The sequence below is a fragment of the Coregonus lavaretus genome, assembly GCF_964263955.1.
Source record: "Coregonus lavaretus genome assembly, chromosome: 27".
Taxonomy (NCBI): domain Eukaryota; kingdom Metazoa; phylum Chordata; class Actinopteri; order Salmoniformes; family Salmonidae; genus Coregonus; species Coregonus lavaretus.
In genome coordinates this window covers 40,512,702-40,540,437 of record NC_140014.1, presented here as the reverse complement: position 1 = coordinate 40,540,437, position 27,736 = coordinate 40,512,702, and the positions used below count along the sequence as shown (strand labels likewise).

Genomic DNA, 27,736 nt, shown 5'->3' with positions numbered 1-27,736 from the left:
CCTTACCTCCTGGGGGCGGCCCGTCAGGAAGTCCAGGATCCAGTTGCAGAGGGAGGTGTTTAGTCCCAGGATCCTTAGCTTAGTGATGAGCTTTTTGGGCACTATGGTGTTGAACGCTGAGCTGTAGTCAATGAAAAGCATTCTCACATAGGAGCTGTTACTTAGAAATAAATAAAGTGGGTAATCTTTCTTACTTAGAACTCATATAACGTATCGCTGTTAGTAACAACCTGATACCAAATGATGCGTTATGGTGCTCGTTTCTGTGAATTCCAGTGAAAGTATTATTTTTTTCAAATTTTTATTGATACCCCAAATCACACTTTTCACGCTTTATTAATGAAGATGAGATTGAGTGGACATATTTTATGTGAAGTAATTATCTGGCACTCAAAAATAATCTATGAAAGCACTGCTTCAGCATATTAATGGGAAGATTAAAGATCCTTCAAATAAACACAAGTCAGGCTTGATGCACACAACTTCTTGATTGCAGATATTCCATTTTATGAGTTTGAATCTAATTAAGGATGAGACCTTATTACTGTTATTGGAGTTAACAACATGGCGAAACTTATTTTGAATAACTGATTGGTTATGTTGAACTTTTCACCAGAATGTGTATGTAAACATGAGGCATGAGTCACCTGTGAACAAGATCTTTCTCTCTCGTCATCACTTATCCCCACCATCTACATCAGTATCCCCACCATCTAAATAATAATCATAATAATAATAATCATTATCCACACCATCTACTTCATTATCCACACCATCTACATCATTATCCACCCCATCTACATCATTATCCACACCGTCTACATCATTATCTACATCATTATCCACCCCATCTACATAATTATCCACACCATCTACATAATTATCCACACCATCCACATCATTATCCACACCATCTACTTCATTATCCACACCATCTACTTCATTATCCACACCATCCACATCATTATCCACACCATCTACACCATTATCCACACCATCTTCATCATTATCCACCCCATCTACATCATTATCCACACCATCTTCATCATTATCCACACCATCCACATCATTATCCACACCAGCTACATCATTATCCCCACCATCTACATCATTATCCCCACCATCTACATCATTATCCCCACCATCTACATCATTATCCCCACCATCTACATCATTATCTACATCATTATCCACACCATCTTCATCATTATCCACACCAGCTACATCATTATCCACACCAGCTACATCATTATCCACACCAGCTACATCATTATCAACACCAGCTACATCATTATCCACACCAGCTACATCATTATCCACACCAGCTACATCATTATCCACACCAGCTACATCATTATCCACACCAGCTACATCATTATCCACACCAGCTACATCATTATCCACACCAGCTACATCATTATCCACACCAGCTACATCATTACCTACATCAGTATCCACACCAGCTACATCATTATCTACACAATCTACTTCATTATCCACACCATCTACATCATTATCCACACCATCTACATCATTATCCACACCATCTACATCATTATCCACACCATCTACTTCATTATCCACACCATCTACATCATCTACACCATCTACACCATCTACATCATTATCCACACCATCTACATCATTATCCACACCATCTACATCATTATCCACACCATCTACATCATTATCCACACCATCCACATCATTATCCACACCATCTACATCATTATCCACACCATCCACATCATTATCCCCACCATCCACATCATTATCCACACATCTACATCATTATTCACACCATCCACATCATTATCCCCACCATCTACATCATTATCCCCACCATCTACATCATTATCCACACCAGCTCCCTGTTTCTATTGCTCTTATTAAAGTTGTGATTAATATTATTATTTTATTTATTTGTTGAATGAGTTTAGCCTATTTACTGGAATTTAAAGTGAGTACAGAGCTCTGAAATTAATGACGCTGAAGTTGAGTACAGATCTCTCACACGAATGATGCTGAAGTTGAGTACAGATCTCTCACATTGATAATGCTGACGTTGAGTACAGATCTCTCACATTGATAATGCTGAAGTTGAGTACAGATCTCTCACATTAATGATGCCGAAGTTGAGTACAGATCTCTCACTTTAATGATGCTGAAGATGAGAGCCTAACGGCGTGGTTCTATTTCTGCTCTTTCTCCATGTGCTCCCCCTGACTAGTAAGCAGATAAGGCACATTCAGCTGTTCCTGGACATACACTCTTAGAAAAAAAGGTGCTATTTGGAAGGGTTCTTCGGCTGTCCCCATAGGAGCACCCTTTGAATAACTATTTTTGGTTCCAGGTAGAACCCTTTTGGTATGTACCCTTTTGTATATGCAGTGCATTCGGGAAAGTATTCAGACCCTGTGACTTTTTCCACATTTTGTTACGTTACAGACTTATTCTAAAATGGACTGACTTGTTGGAAAGGTGGCATCCTATGACGGTGCCACGTTGAAAATCACTGAGCTCTTCAGTAAGACGATTCTACTGCCAATGTTTGTCAATGGAGATTGCGTGGCTGTGTGCTCAATTGTATACACCTGTCAGCAATGGGGTGTGGCTGAAATAGCCGAATCCACTAATTTGAAGGGGTGTCCACATACTTTTGTATACAGTGGGGAAAACAAGTATTTAGTCAGCCACCAATTGTGCAAGTTCTCCCACTTAAAAAGATGAGAGAAGCCTGTAATTTTCATCATAGGTACACATCAACTATGGCAGACAAAATGAGAAAAAAAAATACAGAAAATCACATTGTAGGATTTTTAATGAATTTATTTGCAAATTATGGTGGAAAATAAGTATTTGGTCAATAACAAAAGTTTCTCAATACTTTGTTATAAACCCTTTGTTGGCAATGGCACAGGTCAAACGTTTTCTGTAAGTCTTCACAAGGTTTTCACACACTATTTTGGCCCATTCCTCCATGCAGATCTCCTCTAGAGCAGTGATGTTTTGGGGCTGTCGCTGGGCAACACGGACTTTCAACTCCCTCAAAGATTTTCTATGGGGTTGAGATCTGGAGACTGGCTAGGCCACTCCAGGACCTTGAAATGCTTCTTACGAAGCCACTCCTTCGTTGCCCGGGCGGTGTGTTTGGGATCATTGTCATGCTGAAAGACCCAGCCACGTTTCATCTTCAATGCCCTTGCTGATGTAAGGAGGTTTTCACTCAAAATCTCACGATACATGGCCCCATTCATTCTTTCCTTTACACGGATCAGTCGTCCTGGTCCCTTTGCAGAAAAATAGCCCCAAAGCATGATGTTTCCCCCCCCATGCTTCACAGTAGGTATGGTGTTCTTTGGATGCAACTCAGCATTCTTTGTCCTCAAACACGACGAGTTGAGTTTTTACCAAAAAGTTATATTTTGGTTTCATCTGACCATATTGACATTCTCCCAATCCTCTTCTGGATCATCCAAATACACTCTAGCAAACTTCAGACGGGCCTGGACATGTACTGGCTTAAGCAGGGGGACACGTCTGGAACTGCAGGATTTGAGTCCCTGGCGGCGTAGTGTGTTACTGATGGTAGGCTTTGTTACTTTGGTCCCAGCTCTCTGCAGGTCATTCACTAGGTCCCCCTGTGTGGTTCAGGGATTTTTGCTCACTGTTCTTGTGATCATTTTGACCCCACGGGGTGAGATCTTGCGTGGAGCCCCAGATCGAGGGAGATTATCAGTGGACTTGAATGTCTTCCATTTCCTAATAATTGCTCCCACAGTTGATTTCTTCAAACCAAGCTGCTTACCTATTGCATATTCAGTCTTCCCAGCCTGGTGCAGGTCTACAATTTTGTTTCTGGTGTCCTTTCACAGCTCTTTGGTCTTGGCCATAGTGGAGTTTGGAGTGTGACTGTTTGAGGTTGAGGACAGGTGTCTTTTATACTGATAACAAGTTCAAACAGGAGCCATTAATACAGGTAATGAGTGGAGGACAGAGGAGCCTCTTAAAGAAGAAGTTACAGGTCTGTGAGAGCCAGAAATCTTGCTTGTTTGTAGGTGACCAAATACTTATTTTCCACCATAATTTGCTAATAAATTCATAAAAAATCCTACAATGCGATTTTCTGGATTTTTTTCCTCATTTTGTCTGTCATAGTTTATGTGTACCTATGATGAAAATTACAGGCCTCTCTCATCTTTTTAAGTGGGAGAACTTGCACAATTGGTGGCTGACTAAATACTTTTTTTCCCCACTGTATATAGTGTATATATGCTACTCATAATAAGACTAAGCAATTAGCCTATTAAAATGCTAATCTGTCTCTATAAAGATTATTAAAATATACAACTAAGCATTAGGCAATGAGTTGACATTGACTAGCAAGAATTGGTCTGAGAATTGTCTATGTCAAAGGCAGATATTTAATTAACATTGTACAATGAAAGGGATTCACATACAAGGCATAAAGATCAAGTTACAAAGCATTAAGAAGCATTACAAAGCATACTTCTAGGCATATAGATCCTCAGGTTAACTTAGAAGACAAAGCATGAACAAAGAGATGCTTACTAGGCCAGAGGCCTTGAAGTCTAGGAAATTAGAATTGATCGTACAACCTTCCTCTATGGACTGGATACAGGATAAGAGAGATATCAAAGGCTTTTCATTCCATTCATGACATCTGAAGGTGTAACCTTTCAACCCAAAACCAACCACCATTGACCAATCAAACAATACCAAGTGTACAGTAAACTAAACACTCCCAGGCCCAATCTCCACAGGGTGTCACAACATCTAAGAGCTTGTGTGGGAGATGAGACAAATGTAAGTAAGACAGAATTCCTGAGAGGACCATAAAACCTCTTTTGCATATAGTAATTCAGAGTTCACCCTGTACAGTAACCACAGAGATAATATATATACATATAGATAGCACCAGAGTTATCCTCAGTGAACAAGTTTCAGATAGATACCAGCCATGGATACTGTCGTATCAGTCTATCACAATAGTCAGTCATCTGGATACTGTAACAGAGACGGTACATGACAGAGACGGTCTGGATACTGTGACCCCTCAGAGGGGGAAGGGCTGACTAGTCCTTGGGCATTATCTTTTTGTTCCTGGACCATTTTCCATGCAGCTCCAGGTGACAGAGAACACATAAATTTGGGCAGAGCCTACAACATCAATTCAACATCTATTCCACGTTGGTTTAATGTCATTTCATTTAACAACGTTCATTCAACTAGTGTGCCCAGTGGGCTCTGTGGAAAGGGTTCTACATGGAACCTAAAGAGTTCTTCCTGGAACCAAAAAGGGTTCTCCTATGGGGACAGCTGAAGAACCCTTTTGGAGCCCCTTTTTTCAAAGATTGTACAATGTACTGTAGTATCCCAGCTATTCCACTTCTTCTTCCTGTTGGATTAGTATCCCAGCTATCCATCTTCTTCCTTTTGGATTAGTATCACAGCTATCCATCTTCTTCCTCTTGGATTAGGATCCCAGCTATCCATCTTCTTCCTCTTGGATTAGTCTCCAAGCTATTCCACCTCTTCTTCCTCTTGGATTAGTATCCCAGCTATCCATCTTCTTCCTCTTGGATTAGTATCACAGCTATTCCACCTCTTCTTCCTTTTGGATTAGTATCCCAGCTATTCCACCTCTTCTTCCTCTTGGATTCCACAGTATATTCCTGTTTGCTGTTATCTTGGGTGTCCACTAGGTTTTCTGTTTCTATTTATATAATTTTACTCTCTATGACTAGTCAGCAGAAAAGCCATATTTATTCCACTTCAGACATGTGGCTATCACTAACAGACTCCTGCAGTACCTCTTGGAGCTGACAGTGTGTTTTCCTGGGTGGCCTTAGTTAATCCTACCCACTCATCCCCCTTGCTTTTCCTCAATGTACTCAATTCCCAATAAGATTGGAACACTGTGGACTAATGGCATTTCTATTGTGCTCTGTCACTCACACAGACAGTCTGGGTTTTAGAGGACCAAGACAGAGACAGTCTGGGTTTTAGAGGACCAAGACAGAGACAGTCTGGGTTTTAGAGGACCAAGACAGAGACAGTCTGTGTTTTAGAGAATCAAGACAGAGATGGTCTGGGTTTTAGAGGACCAAGACAGAGACAGTCTGGGTTTTAGAGGACCAAAACAGAGACAGTCTGGGTTTTGGAGGACCAAGACAAAGACAGTCTGGGTTTTAGAGGACCAAGACAGAGACAGTCTGGGTTTTAGAGGACCAAGACAGAGACAGTCTGGGTTTTAGAGGACCAAAACAGAGACAGTCTGGGTTTTAGAGGACCAAAACAGAGACAGTCTGTGTTTTAGAGAACCATGACAGAGACAGTCTGGGTTTTAGATGACCAAGACAGAGATGGTCTGGGTTTTAGAGAATCAAGACAGAGACAGTCTGGGTTTTAGAGGACCAAGACAGAGACAGTCTGGGTTTTAGAGAACCAAGACAGAGACAGTCTGGGTTTTAGAGGACCAAAACAGAGACAGTCTGTGTTTTAGAGGACCATGACAGAGACGGTCTGGGTTTTAGATGACCAAGAGAGAGATGGTCTGGGTTTTAGAGAATCAAGACAGAGACAGTCTGGGTTTTAGAGGACCAAGACAGAGACAGTCTGGGTTTTAGAGGACCAAGACAGAGACAGTCTGGGTTTTAGAGGACCAAAACAGAGACAGTCTGGGTTGTGGAGGACCAAGACAAAGACAGTCTGGGTTTTAGAGGACCAAGACAGAGACAGTCTGGGTTTTAGAGGACCAAGACAGAGACAGTCTGGGTTTTAGAGGACCAAAACAGAGACAGTCTGGGTTTTAGAGGATCAAAACAGAGACAGTCTGGGTTTTAGAGGACCAAACAGAGACAGTCTGGGTTTTAGAGGACCAAAACAGAGACAGTCTTTGTTTTAGAGAACCATGACAGAGACGGACTGGGTTTTAGAGGACCAAGACAGAGACAGTCTGGGTTTTAGAGGACCAAGACAGAGACAGTCTGGGTTTTAGAGGACCAAAACAGAGACAGTCTGGGTTTTATCGAACCATGACAGAGACAGTCTGGGTTTTAGAGAACCAAGACAGAGACAGTCTGTGTTGTAGAGAACCATGACAGAGACGGTCTGGGTTTTAGATTACCAAGACAGAGACGGTCTGGGTTTTAGAGAATCAAGACAGAGACGGTCTGGGTTTTAGAGAATCAAGACAGAGACAGTCTGGGTTTTAGAGGACCAAGACAGAGACAGTCTGGGTTTTAGAGGACCAAGACAGAGACAGTCTGGGTTTTAGAGGACCAAGACAGAGACAGTCTGGGTTTTAGAGGATCAAAACAGAGACAGTCTGGGATTTAGATGACCAAACAGAGACAGTCTGGGTTTTAGAGGACCAAAACAGAGACAGTCTGGGTTTTATCGAACCATGACAGAGACAGTCTGGGTTTTAGAGAACCAAGACAGAGACAGTCTGGGTTTTAGAGAACCATGACAGAGACGGTCTGGGTTTTAGATGACCAAGACAGAGATGGTCTGGGTTTTAGAGGACCAAGACAGAGACAGTCTGGGATTTAGATGACCAAGACAGAGACAGTCTGGGTTTTAGAGAAGCATGACAGAGACAGTCTGGGGTTTAGAGAACCAAGACAGAGACAGTCTGGGTTTTAGAGAACCAAGACAGAGACAGTCTGGGTTTTAGAGAACCATGACAGAGACAGTCTGGGTTTTAGAGAACCATGACAGAGACAGTCTGGGTTTTAGATGACCAAGACAGAGACAGTCTGGGTTTTAGAGAACCATGACAGAGACAGTCTGGGTTTTAGAGAACCATGACAGAGACAGTCTGGGTTTTAGTGTTTTGACCATGCTGTAGTGTGCTGATAGTTGAAGCAGAACATTCCACTATCCAGGCAATCTCAGAAGCAGGTCAAGCAAACAGAATATAGCTGTATCTATCATTGCATCTAGAATTCATTCAGATAATGTTATCTCCAAACTGCTGTATTATATGTTTTGATCACACTCTTGATATATATTCTCACTGCATTTTATATAGGGCAATTTACATGTGCACCCTACCCTACACATTAAGAGGATTTGTACTTAACTTTACAATTGAGCATCGCTCAGAGTCACCACTCAGTGGAACCAAGAATTATAACAAGCCCGTTGTACACATGCATTGCAAATTGTTAAGGGCATTTTCAACACAACAACCAAGGTTCCCAAAAGGATCTTTGTAACATTGTAACAATATTTCTGAGCTTCAGGGAGAGTGTGTTCAAGCTCTGGTTATTTCAAACATTGATTGAAGTGCTTTCAGCATTCTCTACATTATCCTCATGTTTCTCAACATTCCCCTACAGAACATTCCCCTACAGAACATTATCCTCATGTTTCTCAACATCCCCCTACAGAACATCCCCCTACAGAACATTCTCTTCATGTTTCTCAACATCCCCCTACAGAACATTATCCTCATGTTTCTCAACATCCCCCTACAGAACATCCCCCTACAGAACATTCTCTTCATGTTTCTCAACATCCCCCTACAGAACATCCCCCTACAGAACATTCTCTTCATGTTTCTCAACATTCCCCTACAGAACATTCTCTTCATGTTTCTCAACATTCCCCTACAGAACATTATCCTCATGTTTCTCAACATCCCCCTACAGAACATTATCCTCATGTTTCTCAACATCCCCCTACGGAACATCCCCCTACAGAACATTCTTCTTATGTTTCTCAACATCCCCCTACAGAACATTATCCTCATGTTTCTCAACATTCCCCTACAGAACATTCTTCTCATGTTTCTCAACATCCCCCTACAGAACATTATCCTCATGTTTCTCAACATCCCCCTACAGAACATCCCCTTACAGAACATTATCCTCATGTTTCTCAACATTCCCCTACAGAACATCTCCCTACAGAACATTCTCCTCATGTTTCTCAACATCCCCCTACAGAACATCCCCCTACAGAACATTCTCCTCATGTTTCTCAACATCCCCATACAGAACATTCTCCTCATGTTTCTCAACTTCCCCCTACAGAACATCCCCCTACATAATATTATCCTCATGTTTCTCAACATCCCCCTACAGAACATTATCCTCATTTTTCTCAACATCCCCCTACAGAACATTATCCTCATGTTTCTCAACATCCCCCTACAGAACATTATCCTCATGTTTCTCAACATTCCCCTACAGAACATTATCCTCATGTTTCTCAACATCCCCCTACAGAACATCCCCCTACAGAACATTCTCTTCATGTTTCTCAACATCCCCCTACAGAACATCCCCCTACAGAACATTCTCTTCATGTTTCTCAACATTCCCCTACAGAACATTCACTTCATGTTTCTCAACATTCCCCTACAGAACATTATCCTCATGTTTCTCAACATCCCCCTACAGAACATTATCCTCATGTTTCTCAACATCCCCCTACGGAACATCCCCCTACAGAACATTCTTCTTATGTTTCTCAACATCCCCCTACAGAACATTATCCTCATGTTTCTCAACATTCCCCTACAGAACATTCTTCTCATGTTTCTCAACATCCCCCTACAGAACATTATCCTCATGTTTCTCAACATCCCCCTACAGAACATCCCCTTACATAACATTATCCTCATGTTTCTCAACATTCCCCTACAGAACATCCCCCTACAGAACATTCTCCTCATGTTTCTCAACATCCCCCTACAGAACATCCCCCTACAGAACATTCTCCTCATGTTTCTCAACATCCCCATACAGAACATCCCCCTACAGAACATTCTCCTCATGTTTCTCAACTTCCCCCTACAGAACATCCCCCTACATAATATTATCCTCATGTTTCTCAACATCCCCCTACAGAACATTATCCTCATTTTTCTCAACATCCCCCTACAGAACATTATCCTCATGTTTCTCAACATCCCCCTACAGAACATTATCCTCATGTTTCTCAACATTCCCCTACAGAACATTCTCCTACAGAACATCCCCCTACAGAACATCACCCTACAGAACATTCCCTTACAGAACATTCCCCTACAGAACATTCTCCTACAGAACATTCTCCTACAGAACATTCCCCTACAGAACATTATCCTCATGTTTCTCAACATTCCCCTACAGAACATTATCCTCATGTTTCTCAACATCCCCTACAGAACATTATCCTCATGTTTCTCAACATTCCCCTACAGAACATTATCCTCATGTTTCTCAACATTCCCCTACAGACCATTCCTTTACAGAACATTATCCTCATGTTTCTCAACATCCCACTACAGAACATTATCCTCATGTTTCTCAACATCCCCCTACAGAACATTATCCTCATGTTTCTCAACATCCCCCTACAGAACATTATCCTCATGTTTCTCAACATTCCCCTACAGAACATTATCCTCATGTTTCTCATTATTCCCCTACAGAATATGTGCACTGCTAGATGTCCAACACTGCATTCCCAGCCTATGGAGGAGTTGCTTAACATTTGACTATTTTCAAGATCTGTGTGATAAATGTGATTCCCTAACCATCAGAGAAAAACTGTTTTGATGGCATGGTCGTGTTCAATGCTATTTTTGTTTAATACTATTGACAATTGTCTCTAAGTCTAATTAATCTGGAGCGGGTTTCAAACACACACAAATGTAATGTCAAAAAGCATCACATTAAATATAAGTGATGAAAGGGATTCAGTGCATCTGTATGCCATTTTACAGTGGCAGCATCATTATCTGTGACATGCAACAAATGATGATGTACTTTGAAACCAAGCTGTAATTTGTAACCGTCTGATATTCTGTTTTTGAGCTTGACCCTGAAGTAATTTGTAACCGTTTGATATTCTGTTTTTGAGCTTGACTCTGAAGTAATTTGTAACCATCTGATATTCTGTTTTTGCCCCTGAAGTAATTTGTAACTGTCTGATATTCAGTTTTTGAGCCTGAAGTAATTTGAAACCGTCTGATATTCAGTTTTTGAGCCTGAAGTAATTTGAAACTGTTTGATAATCTGTTTTTGAGCTTGACCCTAAAGTATTTTGTAACCGTCTGATATTCTGTTTTTGAGCTTGACCCTGAAGTAATTTGTAACTGTCTGATATTCTGTTTTTGAGCTTGACTCTGAAGTAATTTGTAACCATCTGATATTCTGTTTTTGAGCTTGACCCTAAAGTAATTTGTAACCGTCTGATATTCCGTTTTTGAGCTTGACTCTGAAGTAATTTGTAACCATCTGATATTCTGTTTTTGAGCTTGACCCTAAAGTAATTTGTAACCGTCTGATATTCCGTTTTTGAGCTTGACCCTGAAGTAATTTGTAACCGTCTGATATTCTGTTTTTGAGCTTGACCCTGAAGTAATTTGTAACCGTCTGATATTTTGTTTTTGAGCCTGAAGTAATTTGTAACCGTCTGATATTCTGTTTTTGAGCCTGAAGTAATTTGTAACCGTCTGATATTCTGTTTTTGAGCCTGAAGTAATTTGGGTGTGCTGTGGCCATTACATATGCAATCAAATATCTCAGAATTATATTTCTAAGTAATTATTTTTTATTTCTCTATACTCTTCTTTCTTTACAAAAGTGTGGAGTACTTTTTAAAGATCAGTCAAAATAAAGGCTCTAACGCTACAGAATGTGGAATATGTTTAGGTGTGTATGAATACTTGTTCAGGGCACTGTGTTTCCCTAATGCTCTATATTAGTTGCTATGGTTAGTGAATGCAGTATAACTTTAATGTTAATTTGCACCATAACACTGCCTGACCTAACTTCAGTGAAAGAACAGCTTCGTAACAGCTTTTCCACTCTGACCATTCTAGTTCAAAAAGTGCTTTCAACCCACTGTACTGTACGTCTCTAACCTGAATGTTCATACCCCTCCAGGTCGAACAGCTTTGAAGTCTGCGCCTTAGATGGAGCGAGCATCAATATTCTACAATTTTGCACTGCAGCAGAAAGCACTGACTGGCTTCAAGCAATATCAACCAATATCAGTGATTTGACACTGGAGAATGTAAGTCTACAGTATGAACAGGTAAAAGTAAAAGAAAAAAAATCCAGATCCAGATTGAATGGACAGGATCCAGATTGAATGGACAGGATCCAGATTGAATGGACAGGATCCAGATTGTGATTGGCCAAATACCAACTTGAGAATGCACACAAGTAACTCAACAGAAGATGTGTGCTAAAATCCGAGCGGCATTAGAATATTTGAATCCTCCTACTCCTAATAGAGTATGATTACTATTATAATGCTCCTCTCTCTCTCTCTCTCCTTTAGAAAGAGGTATTCATGGGCATAATGAATTACTGCTAAGTAGTAATCCATCATTAATACCCTCACGTGTTTGGCTGTCTCATTTCCATGATATCCTTTTGATTAGTACACTGATGATCTGTCTGCATGTGTCGCTAAGGATCCAGACATGAGCTGCACAACTACACAGCTGCTTTTTTTTAACTAGGATTAATTCAGTTGTGCGTCACCTAATTACGGATGAGGAGTCTGATAGTGAAACGTTCATTCAGAATGTGATTGTGAGAGGAGCTTGTGAAGTAGAACTCTTGACTTTTATTGTGGTGACCAACAAGCTAGAAATAGACTGTGACATCCTCTGACATGTTCATCAACAGAGAGTGACTTTGTATGATACGGCAGCTGACTTGCAGCTTGCTTATTAGAATGTTAGTTGTTGTTGATTTGACCAGGCCTCAGTATCAGTAAAATATTAGCGCTGGTTTAACCAGGCCACAGTATCAGTAAAATATTAGCGCTGGTTTAACCATGCCACAGTAAGGTAACACAAGGAGCCGCTTGTGGATTTGCCAGCTCTAACGCACTTCCACTTACCATTACAATCCCTTGTTTTCTCCTCTAACAGATGAAAATGATTAACAGATATTGCTCTCCGGATGATCAGGTATGTCCTCATGCGAGGAGCTATAACTATTTTCATCTATAACTATCTTCATCTATAACTATCTTTAACTATAACTATCTTCATCTATAACTATTTTCATCTATAACTATCTTCATCTATAGCTATCTTTAACTATAACTATCATTGTCTATAACTATCTTCATCTATAACTATATACATCTATAGATATCTTTAACTATAACTATCATCATCTAAACTATCTTCATCTATATCTATTTTCATCTATAACTATATTCATCTATAGCTATCTTTAACTATAACTATCATCATCTATAACCAGCTTCATCTATAACTATCTTTAACTATAACTGTCTTCATCTATAACTGTCTTCATCTATAACTATCTTCATCTATAACTATTTTCATCTTTAACTATCTTCATCTATAACTATCTTCATCTATAACTATCATCATCTATAACTATTTTCATCTATAACTATCTTGAACTATAACTATCTTCATCTATAACTATTTTCATCTATAACTATATACATCTATAGATATCTTTAACTATAACTATCATCATCTATAACAACTTCATCTATAACTATCTTTAACTATAACTGTATTCATCTATAACTATCTTTAACTATAACTGTCTTCATCTATAACTGTCTTCATCTATAACTATCTTCATCTATAACTATTTTCATCTTTAACTATCTTCATCTATAACTATCATCATCTATAACTATTTTCATCTATAACTATCTTGAACTATAACTATCTTCATCTATAACTATTTTCATCTATAACTATATACATCTATAGATATCTTTAACTATAACTATCATCATCTATAACAACTTCATCTATAACTATCTTTAACTATAACTGTATTCATCTATAACTATCTTCATCTATAACTATTTTCATCTTTAACTATTTTCAACTATAACTATCTTCATCTATAACTATTTTCATCTATAACTATTTTCAACTATAACTATCTTCATCTAGAACTATTTTCATCTAGAACTATTTTCATCTATAACTATCTTCCTCTATAACTATCTTCCTCTATAACTATCTTCATCTATAGCTATCTTTAACTATAACTATCATCATCTATAACTATCTTCATCTAAAACTATATTTAACTATAACTGTCTTCATCTATAACTACCTTCATCTATAACTATCTTCATTTTTAACTATTTTCAACTATAACTATCTTCATCTATAACTATCATCATCTATAACTATTTTCATATATAACTATCTTTAACTATAACTATCTTCATCTATAACTATCTTCATCTATAACTATCTTCATCTATAACTATCTTCATCTATAACTATCTTCATCTATAACTATCATCATCTATAACTATCTTCATCTATAACTATATTCATCTATAACTATATGCATCTATAGATATATTTAACTATAACTAACTTCATCTATAACTATCTTCATCTATAGCTATCTTCATCTATAACTATATTCATCTATAGCTATCTTTAACTCTAACTATCATCATCTATAACACTCTTCATCTATAGCTATCTTCATCTATAACTATCTTTAACTATAACTATCTTAATCTATAACTATTTTCATCTATAGCTATCTTTAACTATAACTATCATCATCTATAACTATTTTCATCTATAACTATCTTTAACTATAACTATCATCATCTATAACTGTCTTCATCTATAACTATCTTCATCTATAACTATTTTCATCTATAACTATCTTTAACTATAACTGTCTTCATCTATAACTATCTTCATCTATAACTGTTTTCATTTATAACTATCTTCAACTATAACTATCTTCATCAATAACTATATTCATCTATAACTATCTTCATCTATAACTATAACTATCTTTAACTATAACTATCTTCATCTATAACTATTTCCATCTATAACTATATACATCTATAGATATATTTAACTATAACTATCATCATCTATAACTATTTTCATCTATAACTATATACATCTATAGATATATTTAACTATAACTGTCTTCATCTATAACTGTCTTCATCTATAACTATTTTCATCTATAACTGTCTTCATCTATAACTATCTTCATCTATAACTATCTTCATCTATAACTATCTTCATCTATAACTATCTTCATCTATAATTGTCTTCATCTATAACTATCTTCATCTATAACTGTCTTCATCTATAACTATCTTCATCTATAACTATCTTCATCTATAACTATCTTCATCTATAACTATCTTTTAACTGTAGCTATCCTTAGCTAAGACATCCTCTCATAGCATATAGGTTCATTAAAAATAACAAAAAAATGCATCAGAATGGATTTTCATCCCTTGAACCTTGCCTCTGCAGATTGTCCACATGGGTTGGGTGTGTGAAAACCCTCAAGCTAATGATGCTGGTCCATCAAGTACCTTCAAGTTCCTGGCATTGAGAGGCCCTTCGCTGTACGTCTTCAGGAGTCCTCCTGTATGAACCCCCCATTGATTTCCTCTTCATTCATTAACTGTTAAGAGTACAAGGATCGACAAGTTCAGCTTTTATTCCACCATGATAGCCCGTTAAATTGTCCTTTTGCTGGGAGCATGTTGATGGGCTACACGCAGTGTTTAGTTACAGTGGTTATTCTGGACATTTTCATTCATACTTTACAATGACATCATCTATTTATAAAATGAGTTTTGAGCTGGACCTCAAACCACCCACAAAACAAGTCATGGGTAATGAAACCATTTCATCGTCTTCCCTAGTTCAGAGGTTATTTGGTTGAGTAAAATGGATTGATGCAGAGCTTTCGAATGATGTTTGTGAAGCACACTATGTTGGTTCATTTACTGTGGTTCAAAGTATCTTATATCCTGCCTGTAAGACATTACATTGATAAAAAATAAAGAAAATGAAGGCTTATTTAAAATATGAATAAATAAATATATTTAATCACTTTTGTCCCCTCATCTCAGGTTAGTGCAACTGACTGGGGACAAGCTGAAACCACGTATATCCTTTATGAGGTTATGTTCAAGGTTCACAAGGTATGTTCAAAGTTCACAATACAATATTAGAATCGACTGTTACCGGAATTCGAATTACGTGCATGTTACTCAAACGTTTGCGTGAATCATGCATTGACGCCGACGTTAGATCTGCACTAACATGGGAGTTACTCATAGCGAGGACCTGCAGGACGGAGAGCCTTTCTGTTTCAGTATCCTGGTTGGCCACGGCCAGAGCCACACCTTCAGTGTGGAGACGACCGCTGACCTCGCTGTGTGGGAGAAGTCCTTCCAAACAGCCGTCTTCATGGAGGTGCAGAGAGTCGGGGTAAGTGGAACAGCAAAGTGGTTTTTGTTTGGATATTATGTGATGCTCTCCGGAGTCAAAGGCTTGGGGGTTTCTTATAAGTAGTGCTGAGATATGATTGACATTTTGCTAATTTTGAACTGGGCCACATTCCCCAGAGAGCCTTCATAGTGTTATCACACATTGAAAAATTTTAACTGTAGCAAATACAATGCCAACCCACTGGGCACACCACATCATTCCAACTTGGATAACTGGGTCATATTTTGTTGAGACGTTGATCAATGAGAAAGAATGAACGTTAAAGAACAGGACTAAATCAAATCAAACTTTAAATGCACTTTAACAAAAAGTTTGATTTGATTTAGTCCTATTCTTTATCTTGGATTTTTGGTTGAGGTGGAGACGTGAATCCAGCATAACAATTATTCATTTAAATTATTTATGAATGATAAAGTATGGTCACATTTAATTTGCTCTGTTAAACCTACCCTTTGGAATGACTTCGATATCAACAGTGAACCTATTTAGTTTTTAAGTGTAGATCTCATGATAGCACATTGGTACTAGTCAGTGACAAATATCATAGCTAAGCAGGGCTTGGTTAAAACCCTGAATGGGAGACCAACGGGTAACTGTATATAGATCAATTCAAATATCATAGCTAAGTAGGGCTGGGCTTGGTTAAAACCCTGAATGGGAGACCAACGGGTAACTGTATATAGATCAATTCAAATATCATAGCTAAGTAGGGCTGGGCTTGGTTAAAACCCTGAATGGGAGACCAACGGGTAGCTATAGATAGATACATTCTCCAGTAGGAGGCGCTGCTCAGCCTATTGTTTATCTTCTTCTGATAGTGGATATAACGTTGAAGACTTGACATTGTTTTAAAGGTACAAATTCAACATATTTTATACAAGGTTTGTCTATGTTGAAATGTGGTTACCATGATGACACAATCCTGTGGTTGAAATTTCACCCTCAAAACAACAGTTGATTGATTACTTTTTTCAAATCCAATGTATTTTCCATGTAGATTCCATGTCACAATATGTTGACAAATTACGTTGAAACAACGTTGATTCAACCAGTTTGTGCCTGGTCGGAATACAGTAATTCCAGCAATGCATTCATTTTGATAATGTCTTCCTTTTAGTGGATTATTCTAGAAAAGTACTCAGAGTTCATGTGACAAAGCTAAGCAAAATACAAAAATGTATGTCATTATGAGGAAGAACATACTTAATGATTTTTTTGGGGGGGACAATAAAACTGTTAGGTGTGATTCTTATTTATGGGAACCTTAATTTGTTCAAATAGGTAACATTTCTAAGATACAAAGTGCATTTTAATTAGTGATTCAGGGCTGCTTTTAATTTATCCTACAAGGAAATCAATTGCACAGAGAAGTGGAAGACAGGTAGTTTCTTTTTAGAGTTTGTTCTTTTAATGTTTAAAACATTAGTGTTAGTTTAATAAAATGTAGCTTAAAGGGATCTAAAGAATTAGTCCTCACCTCATTGAACCATTAAATTGCCTGTTATAGAAAGGTCTGCAGCATAATGGTGATGAGCTCTTGCAGAGAATGCATAGTGCACCATGTTCAGGAAGTGTATAGACTACATATTGTTTAACTGCTACTGCTCTTCCTTTCAGTATTTAATTTAGTTGTATTTAACCTTTCATATTATTGTTACCTGTATATGTAAAAGGTTGGACTGCGTTAAATTACTTAGATACTCACAATCACAGCCAAAAGGTACAGTCTCTTCCACTAGACTGACTCACCTCAGCTAATGATAGGAATAACCTACTCAAACTACACAGTGGGCCTGCTACTGTCAACTGTGTATAGAGAGGTGTTATTGATTGTTTCAAGACAAAAGTTCCAATATCAAATCAAATCAAAATGTATTTGCCACATGCGCCGAAAACAACAGGTGTAGACATTACAGTGAAATGCTTACTTAAAAGCCCTTAACCAACAATGCCGTTTTTTAAGAAGAAAAAAATATGTGTTAAGTAAAAAAAAAATTACAAAATAAACAAGCTAATAGGGTCGTCTCTGATACTCACATATAGGTTAATAGCACATACAGTATTTTAAAGGAATGTACAGGGATTCATAACGCCTGAAGTGCCTTTATGAGCGTTGCAGGACCCTTTCATAACACCTGGCTTAGCACAGTTTGAAAATTGGACACTCGTCAAAACCTTTGCAGATATGTTTCAGAATGAGATTTTTATGTTTCCACAATAACTACGCTCCCTTTTTTGAACTCCTCTCTTGTCATGATCGTTCATTTGAACCAAGATGTCAACTCGGGACCTCATGGAATGGCCAGCAGGGTTCTGTATAATCCTCCTCTTCAAAAGCAGCCAACCAAAGTAAAAGGCTAAGTAAAAGGCACAGTTAACCCCGAGGGCTACGATGCTCAGAACCCTTAACTATAGACATTTATAAATAATACAAAGGAAAGAACCAGTCAGAAGAGATTTAAATCACTGCAGTGCTGAAATACATTTCAAGGGCAAAGTGTAAACCCACAAAATTCCACAATTTGGTACTGCATCAACTGTCCTCACCATTCCATGTCAGTTATTAAACTAGCAAATGTAATCACACAGCTTAAACGGTTCACCAGACGCAGGTTCCTAAAATGCATTGGCTGTTGAGAAAATAAGTCATCAATCTGACAGTCTTTGAAGGCAAATATATCCCATTATGTTCCACAGAGTGCTTATGTGGTCATGGATAGTTCAGGATCATGATTCCACAGGGCTCAATTAAGTTCCCTCTTAATTCTGAGGACATTCATTCCTTAGGCAAGTGCTCAACTGTACCAGAAGAAAATGTCAACATATGAACTGCAGACTCAAACAGGGAACAGCCTATCAGACAAAATGAAGCCCAATGAAATGACAGCCTCTCTTAATCTTTCATAGACTGAACCCTTGAAAGCAGGAACACATGGTAATGTCCTGTGGCTCTGATGTATCCTGTACTTCAGTGGACTGGGACTAGCTGTTTATTGAAAAACTTTTTTAAAAATAAAACATTAATACGACATACAGTAGTTGGCCTTGTTTACTACTAAGGACATAGTTAGCATTGTACACTACGAAGGACATAGTTAACCTTGTACACTACTATAGACATAGTTAGCATTGAACACTACGAAGGACATAGTTAGCCTTGTACACTACTAAAGACATAGTTAGCCTTGTACACTACGAAGGACATTGTTAGCATTGTACACTACTAAAGACATAGTTAGCATTGTACACTACTAAAGACATAGTTAGCATTGTACACTACGAAGGACATAGTTAGCCTTGTACACTACTAAAGACATAGTTAGCATTGTACACTACTAAAGACATAGTTAGCATTGTACACTACGAAGGACGTAGTTAGCCTTGTACACTACTAAAGACATAGTTAGCCTTGTACACTACGAAGGACATAGTTAGCATTGTACACTACGAAGGACATAGGTAGCATTGTAAACTACGAAGGACATAGTTAGCCTTGTACACTACTAAAGACATAGTTAGCATTGTACACTAAGAAGGACATAGTTAGCCTTGTACACTACTAAAGACATAGTTAGCCTTGTACACTAAGAAGGCTCTGGGAGTAAGCCCTGTCCTGCGACGACAGGTTATATCCAGTTAATGTTCAAAATTATCAAACATTGTAGTCCATTTCTCAGAAGAACCACAAATACAAATAGAATATAATAAATAGTCGATCTGTATTCTCTGAGTGAGCCTAGTCTGAACATTATCCTGAGGTGTTAACAGCTGATACAGTGAGCCTAGTCTGAACATTATCCTGAGGTGTTAACAGCTGATACAGTGAGCCTAGTCTGAACACTATCCTGAGGTGTTAACAGCTGATACAGTGAGCCTAGTCTGAACATTATCCTGAGGTGTTAACAGCTGATACAGTGAGCCTAGTCTGAACATTATCCTGAGGTGTTAACAGCTGTTACAGTGAGCTTAGTCTGAATATTATCCTGAGGTGTTAACAGCTGATACAGTGAGCCTAGTCTGAACATTATCCTGAGGTGTTAACAGCTGATACAGTGAGCCTAGTCTGAACATTATCCTGAGGTGTTAACAGCTGATACAGTGAGCCTAGTCTGAACACTATCCTGAGGTGTTAACAGCTGATACAGTGAGCTTAGTCTGAACATTATCCTGAGGTGTTAACAGCTGATACAGTGAGCTTAGTCTGAACATTATCCTGAGGTGTTAACAGATGATGCAGTGAACTTAGTCTGAACATTATCCTGAGGTGTTAACAGCTGCAACAGTGAGCTTAGTCTGAACATTATCTTGAGGTGTACAATGTGGGCAGCACAAAAGGCATAATTAACATGTGGTATTGTACCCCTCTGTCACTCTGTGAAAAAGCAATAATATTTAGCATTTTCTTCCATTAATTATGTAAACTTGGGACATTATGGTGGTGGTCCTCTGTAGCTCAGCTGGTAGAGCACGGCGCTTGTAATGCCAAGATTGGGGCGGCAGGTAGCTTAGTGGGTAAGAGCGTTGTGCCAGTAACCGAAAGGTCGCTGGTTCTAATCCCCGAGCCGACTAGGTGAAAAATCTGTCGATGTGCCCTTGAGCAAGGCACTTAACCCTAATTGCTTCTGTAAGTCGCTCTGGATAAGAGCGTCTGCTAAATGACTAAAATGTAAATGTAAAATGTAAGATAGTGGGTTCGATCCCCGGGACCACCCATACACAAAAATGTATGCACGCATGACTGTAAGTCGCTTTGGATAAAAGCGTCTGCTAAATGGCATATTATTATCAAATAAAATAAAATTGTATGTGTCACATACACGTGTTTAGCAGATGTTATAGCGGGTGTAGCGAAATTATTGTGCTTCCAGCTCCGACAGTGCAGTAATATCTAACAAGTAATATCTAACAATTTCACAACATATACCCAATATATACAAAACTACTAAGGAATGGAATTTAAGAAGAAATACATATATGGACAAGCAATGACAGAGCGGCATGGACTAAGATACAGTATAATATTATAGAATATAATGCAGTATATACATATGAGATGAGTAGTCTAAGATATGTAAACATTATTAAAGTGACTAGTGCTCCATTTCTTAAAGTGGCCAGTGATTTCAATAGGCAGCAGCAGCCTCTAATGTACTAGTGATGGCTATTTAACAGTCTGATGGCTATTTAACAGTCTATCCTTGGGAGACCAATGAGATGTGATGAAGTATTTAAATTAGCTGGTGATGCTAAATTCTCCAGCCAATTAGACAAGCTTCCTGTGGTTTCAGACCAGAGTTGAACTAAGCGTCCTGTGGTTTCAGAAGAGCACTCAACAGAGTTGAACTTGGGCTAACCCTCCTGTGGTTTCAGAAGAGCACTCAACAGAGTTGAACTTGGGCTAAGCCTCCTGTGGTTTCAGAAGAGCACTCAACAGAGTTGAACTTGGGCTAAGCCTGGAACTGAAAACTGATTGGATGGCCGTCAGCTTTAAAAAAAAAAAAAACATTATTGAGGACAAACCTAACTGGACTGTTTGTCCCTCACAGTTTTACTCATTTTATGTTGTATGGAGCTAGGTGTTGGTGTATTCACATTAAACTTGGATAGGGTCATGCTCATAAGCAAAGGTTAATTTAATATATGTTTTTCATTGTATTATGTTGACTAGAACGTCAGCGCTAACCCTAACTGTGGGATGGACATTTCTTGAAACCACTGCATGTTGTATTCTCCCAATCCCTGTTGAGGAAGCTTTCCAATTAGCAATGTATAGTCTGTATTTAGCACGACACAACAAATTCTCACACAAAGCCTTCTTTTCCATGCCAACTCAATTTCAGCCATGCACCTATGTGTGTCGATGAGGTTGTTTTTAAAAGAGCAAGACACTCGAGAGTCCCACTGCATTCACTGTTCACTGTTAGACAATCATTAAAAACAGCAAGGGGTTCCCACCAGCCTTGTGAGAGAGTGAATGGAGCAACACCTGAAATTCAGAGCAAAAATGTGTCCAAAAAAAAGTGTACGAAGTGGTAAGGAGCAGTAGTAGCATTCTGTTTGAGTGGGCTTCATTTGCTGAAGAATGGAAGCATGGAAGATGGGGGTTTCCACACAGAGCCTTTATATTTCCACTAAGATCTACACTTCACTACAGAGACACACTCCTCACACATCACTGCTTTCAATGAGACTGTGAAAAGCATTGTGTCACACATCTGGTTGTTCGTGTTAGGGCAGTAAATGGAGGGCTACAGACTGGAGGCACCCGCAGATATTTTACTTAGTTCTTGCATTTTATATTGTCAGGTTCTGAACAAACAGAGTAAAAACTCAAACGGACGACTAGGAAAAGCTCAAACCAAGTTTATTCAACCACTGGGTCATACAGCTGCAAAGACAATTTATATGATTACACAAGCACATATATTTATAACCTCCTACTAGGCGGGGTCAACTCCTTACACATCTAGACAGCCAATACATATCTGTTGCTAGGCAGGAACTTAATTGGTTCCTAGTTCTGCAGCTGGCCAGCCTTATCAGAGACTACCTGTTGCCCTTCGTCTCCCTCCTTAGAAACATTGATATTAAACAATAACATGTTTGAACAGAATATGAACATTCTGCACTTCCCCTTGTCTCACTCAGTAACTTTCCATACACCAAGTTCCTATTCACCCTTCATTGACCCCAGCATATACATTCCTTATACATGTAAAGTAATCAATAATTTGTAGTATGGTGACGGTAATGTGTATATTTCAAGCTAGAATCCAACAATATCGATTTGGTGTGATCAGTACAGCCAAACTATGAATAACAATGCAGAACTAGTTTAGAAGAATTCTCAATTGACACAAATCTAAATTCCTCTACAGCATAATGGATTGAACACACCTGCAGCAATAGCAGGACGAAATAGACGGATAGCATGTTCACAATTCTGTTTGTTGATCCTTTAAGGGGGTGGGTGTATTCAAAGCTCAGAGGTAGTTCAAGCATCGGAAGTCATTAATTTCACAATAATCCATATACAAACTATACTCTGACCCCGACAGCAGTTCCTAAGCTTTCACACAAAAAGCATAAACAGGATCCCCTAACTGCTCCCTTTGTAAAGCACTCACTGGAAACATAATGCACATGCACATTAATTCAATCTTTTTTCAGTAGCTCTATGTTCTGATAATCCCCAGATTTGCAGAGAAAGGTTTTAGTTTGAGATGCTTCAATAGACTGACATATTTAATATTTCCATGACATAATGTACAGTGCTGTGAAAAAGTATTTGCCCCCTTTCTAATTTTCTCTACTTTTGCATATTTGTGATACTGAATGTTATCAGATCTTCAACCAAAACCTAATATTAGATAAAGGGAACATAAGTGAACAAATAACACAACAATTACATATTTATTTAATTTATTTCATAAACAAAGTTATGCAACACCCAATTCCCCTGTGGGAAAAAGTAATTGCCCCCTTACACTCAGTAACTGGTTGTGCCACCTTTAGCTGCAATGACTCCAACCAAATGCTTCCTGTAGTTGTTGATCAGTCTCTCACGACGCTGGGGAGGAATTTTGGCCCACTCTTCCATGCAGAACTGCTTTAACTCAGTGACGTGTGGGTTTTCAAGCATGAACTGCTCGTTTCAAGTCCTGCCACAACATCTCAATTGGGATTAGGTCTGGACTTTGACTAGGCCATTCCAAAACTTCAAATTCGTTGCTTTTTAGCAATTTTCATGTAGACTTGATTCATGGTTCCTTCTATTAAGGCAAGTCGTCCAGGTCCTGAGGCAGCAAAGCATCCCCAAACCATCACACCACCACCATGCTTGACCTTTGGTATGACGTTCTTACTGTGGAATGCAGAGTTTGGTTTTCGCCAGACATTCCTGGAACCATGTCGTCCAAAAGGTGATACTTTTGAATCATCTGACCATAGAACATTCTTCCAAGAGTATTGATGATCATCCAGGTGCTTTTTGGCAAACTTGAGTCAACTTTTTGGACGAGATGGGTCCCATTATGTCTGGCGAAAACCAAACTCTGCATTCCACAGTAAGAACGTCATACCAAAGGTCAAGCATGGTGGTGGTGTGATGGTTTGGGGATGCTTTGCTGCCTCAGGACCTGGACAACTTGCCTTAATAGAAGGAACCATGAATCAAGTCTACATGAAAATTGCTAAAAAGCAACGAATTGGAAGTTTTGGAATGGCCTAGTCAAAGTCCAGACCTAATCCCAATTGAGATGTAGTGGCAGGACTTGAAACGAGCAGTTCATGCTTGAAAACCCACACGTCACTGAGTTAAAGCAGTTCTGCATGGAAGAGTGGGCCAAAATTCCTCCCCAGCGTCGTGAGAGACTGATCAACAACTACAGGAAGAATTTGGTTGGAGTCATTGCAGCTAAAGGTGGCACAACCAGTTACTGAGTGTAAGGGGGCAATTACTTTTTCCCACAGGGGAATTGGGTGTTGCATAACTTTGTTTATGAAATAAATTAAATAAATATGTAATTGTTGTGTTATTTGTTCACTTACGTTCCCTTTATCTAATATTAGGTTTTGGTTGAAGATCTGATAACATTCAGTATCACAAATATGCAAAAGTAGAGAAAATTTAGAAAGAGGGCAAATACTTTTTCACAGCACTGTATATGCTGAAATGTCTGATTGTTCTCTGAATACAGCTCTGTCTCTCAACAGTCAAAGACCTACATGTGCAGCAGCCAGGGTAAAGTACTGTGTTTGACCATAGACTTTGGATCTGGCTTCACTTGTTCCGAGAGCTCCTCGAAGGTGAGTCATTGTTCATTCACTATTCTAACTGAAACTTCAACAGGCTACACAGTAAGGGGGATATTGTCCATGCTAGACTGGTTAATACCTACTGTTTATTGATTGGTCAAAATAATGAACCCTTGCTATATTGTCTACTCTTATCCCCTGTAGAAGATATTATGGAGATACAAATTCTCTCAACTGAAAGGCTCCTCTGATGATGGGAAAACAAGGGTGAAGCTCCTCTTCAAGAATTCTGAAAACAAACAGATAGAGAGGAAGGTACAGGGACGCTGCATATGACGTTATCTCAACTTCCATTGCAGTGGCCTCCCCCCGAGGAGAGTATTGATGGACGGCAGAATGTTTGAATACTGTGGTCCACAGGAGGTTGGTGGCACCTTTAATTGGGGAGGACGGGCTCATGGTAATGGCTGGAGCAGAATGAGTGGAACGGTATCAAATACATAAAACACATGGTTTCCATGGTTTCCATGTGTTTGATGCCATTCCATCCGCTCCCTTCCAGCCATTACTATGAGCCGTCCTCCCCTCAGCAGCCTCCACTCCTGTGGACATGTATTACACATCGGCTTTATGCTACCTCATCAATATATAGAATCAAACCATCTCTGGTAAATGCCATGCGTGGAACCAGTAGAGTAATATTATTATTATTATTGTTGTTGTTGTTGTTAGTAGTAGTAGTAGAAAATACAAGTGCCTATTTGTTACAAAAGTAATTGTGACATTTTTATGTATGCAAACATTATGTAAATTTTATGCAAACTCTTAAGAGTATTTCTTAGAATTTGTATTCAGGGTTTTTCTTTTCATTGCAGGAGCTGGAGTTTTCCAATCTGACCGCAGTCCTACATTGTATTCATTCTTTTATCGCTTCCAAAGTGGCCTCTGTGGACCCTGTCTTTGTCAACAGTCAAAGCATCTCTGGAAAGTACATGGGTTAGACACTTGTTTGTGTTGTCATGTACAGTTTAGTCACATGAGCTAATTGACTATTTTATGCACATTCAAATTCAATTGATATGTATATCTTGTTCCTGTTATTTTTGTAAGGCTCTTGTTAAATAATAATAAGGAAAATATTTTAAAAAACATATTTGACTTTGGAAGTAGAGGATATTTATACTTCCATTAATTGGTTGTTATTGACATTGGAGTATGAATATGTTTAAAAATCCATGCAGATTTTTTTCCTTGCAGAAAAACATATTTATGGGTTGCATGTTTCGTAACAATATTGTTTTGAGCGTTAGTTTTGAACTGATCCCCGACTGAGCATTCTACTCAAAGCATCATCAATGAGAGCTGATGAAGATTTCATCAAAAGTGCATTACAGTAGCTTGGAAATACAACGACGTTCAGAAGGAGGCAATTATTTAGTAGGAAAACCTTTTGTCATCGTTTTGATGTCACCAGATTGACTTTAGATGCAGTGTAGCTCTAGCAAAGATTGAGGGGAGGCCACCAGATTTTATCTAGCTAACGTTACCATTGCTATTTTTCTTTTTACAAACTTTGATAGCTAAATGACAACATTGCCATCTGTCTAAAGTCAATTTGACGACACGATAATGCTGGCAAAGTTGTTTCCTACTAAATAGTTGACTACTTTAGCGATGTCATCATATTTCCAGGCACTATAGTGTAATTTAGACGATACAAGTAGTTAGCCCAGAACGACTGGGCTTATCACCACTTTAGGCCACCACTATGGCCCAGCCGATAGAGGGCTTGGAGAACGTTCATAACAATGGCGTGACGCGACCGAGTGACGGAGGTGCAACCTATGAACAGGCCTACAGTCACAAAGATGTTGGTTCCACTTCAAAGTTTTGAATTCATGTGTTGATGCAAGGTAAACAATTTTTCATAGTTGCAAAGTAAAAGCAGAACAGATTAAACTGTACGAATCAATACACATGAAAACATTTTTGCAATTAGTATTCTACTGGGCTATACCCTCTGGTTAATTTAACTTATTCCATGACTTCTGCATGACTACAGATAGTGTGGCTGCAGCATGATTTGGGGAAAAGAGTGTCTGGAGAGTTTCTGTTGAGGCCCACAAATGCAGGTCTTGGTGGAGGCGTTCATGACACCAGAGGGTGTTTTAGTTTATATAGATAGTCACTGCTAGTCACTGATATTCTCCCATAACAGAGGGTTGTGTGGAATGACAAACACTGGGAAAGAAGATGCAGGTTTATTGTAGCAATGGTGTCTTACTGTATCCGTCAGGTGACTACAGTGTTAGTTTATGAAACTAAATCAACATGTATGTTTTACGTTTTGTAATCTTTTATTTTGTGTGAAGCCATGCAGTTTGACAGTCATTACAAAGCTTACAGACATACACATCTATATGTATATTCACTCAGCCTCTTTTGTTTTCTTATCCATTACAAAATAAATCCCAAATCATTCCTCCTAATTGTCAAATGGTCTTCTATTGAATTCCGTGCCCTACCTGATATGTGTTCACAGATATTGATGGTGGAAATAAACGCAGACTAACAAATCAATATTCCTGATTTGCTGGGGATCAAAGGCCATATGCTGCTTGAAGAGTCTTGAATAGGGTAAGAAAGAAATTGAGACCAGTGACAGGAAAAACCCTTTCAAATTATACAGCAATAACATTT

At 38.6% G+C, this 27,736-nt stretch overlaps 1 protein-coding gene across 1 annotated transcript in view; it reads left to right on the top strand.

Moving 5' to 3' along the window:
• LOC311103014 (gamma-2-syntrophin-like) overlaps window positions 1-26,037 on the top strand; it is a gene marked incomplete at both ends in the record, with an annotated part of 54,595 nt that extends 28,558 nt beyond the window's left edge. The window contains 8 exons of the mRNA XM_084144508.1: window positions 11,910-12,039; window positions 12,911-12,949; window positions 15,290-15,406; window positions 15,898-15,969; window positions 16,079-16,258; window positions 24,995-25,087; window positions 25,241-25,351; window positions 25,912-26,037. Coding sequence (XP_084000634.1) covers window positions 11,910-12,039; window positions 12,911-12,949; window positions 15,290-15,406; window positions 15,898-15,969; window positions 16,079-16,258; window positions 24,995-25,087; window positions 25,241-25,351; window positions 25,912-26,037 — 868 coding nt within the window. The remainder of the gene's footprint in view (window positions 1-11,909; window positions 12,040-12,910; window positions 12,950-15,289; window positions 15,407-15,897; window positions 15,970-16,078; window positions 16,259-24,994; window positions 25,088-25,240; window positions 25,352-25,911) is intronic.
• Window positions 26,038-27,736: the final 1,699 nt, after the last annotated feature.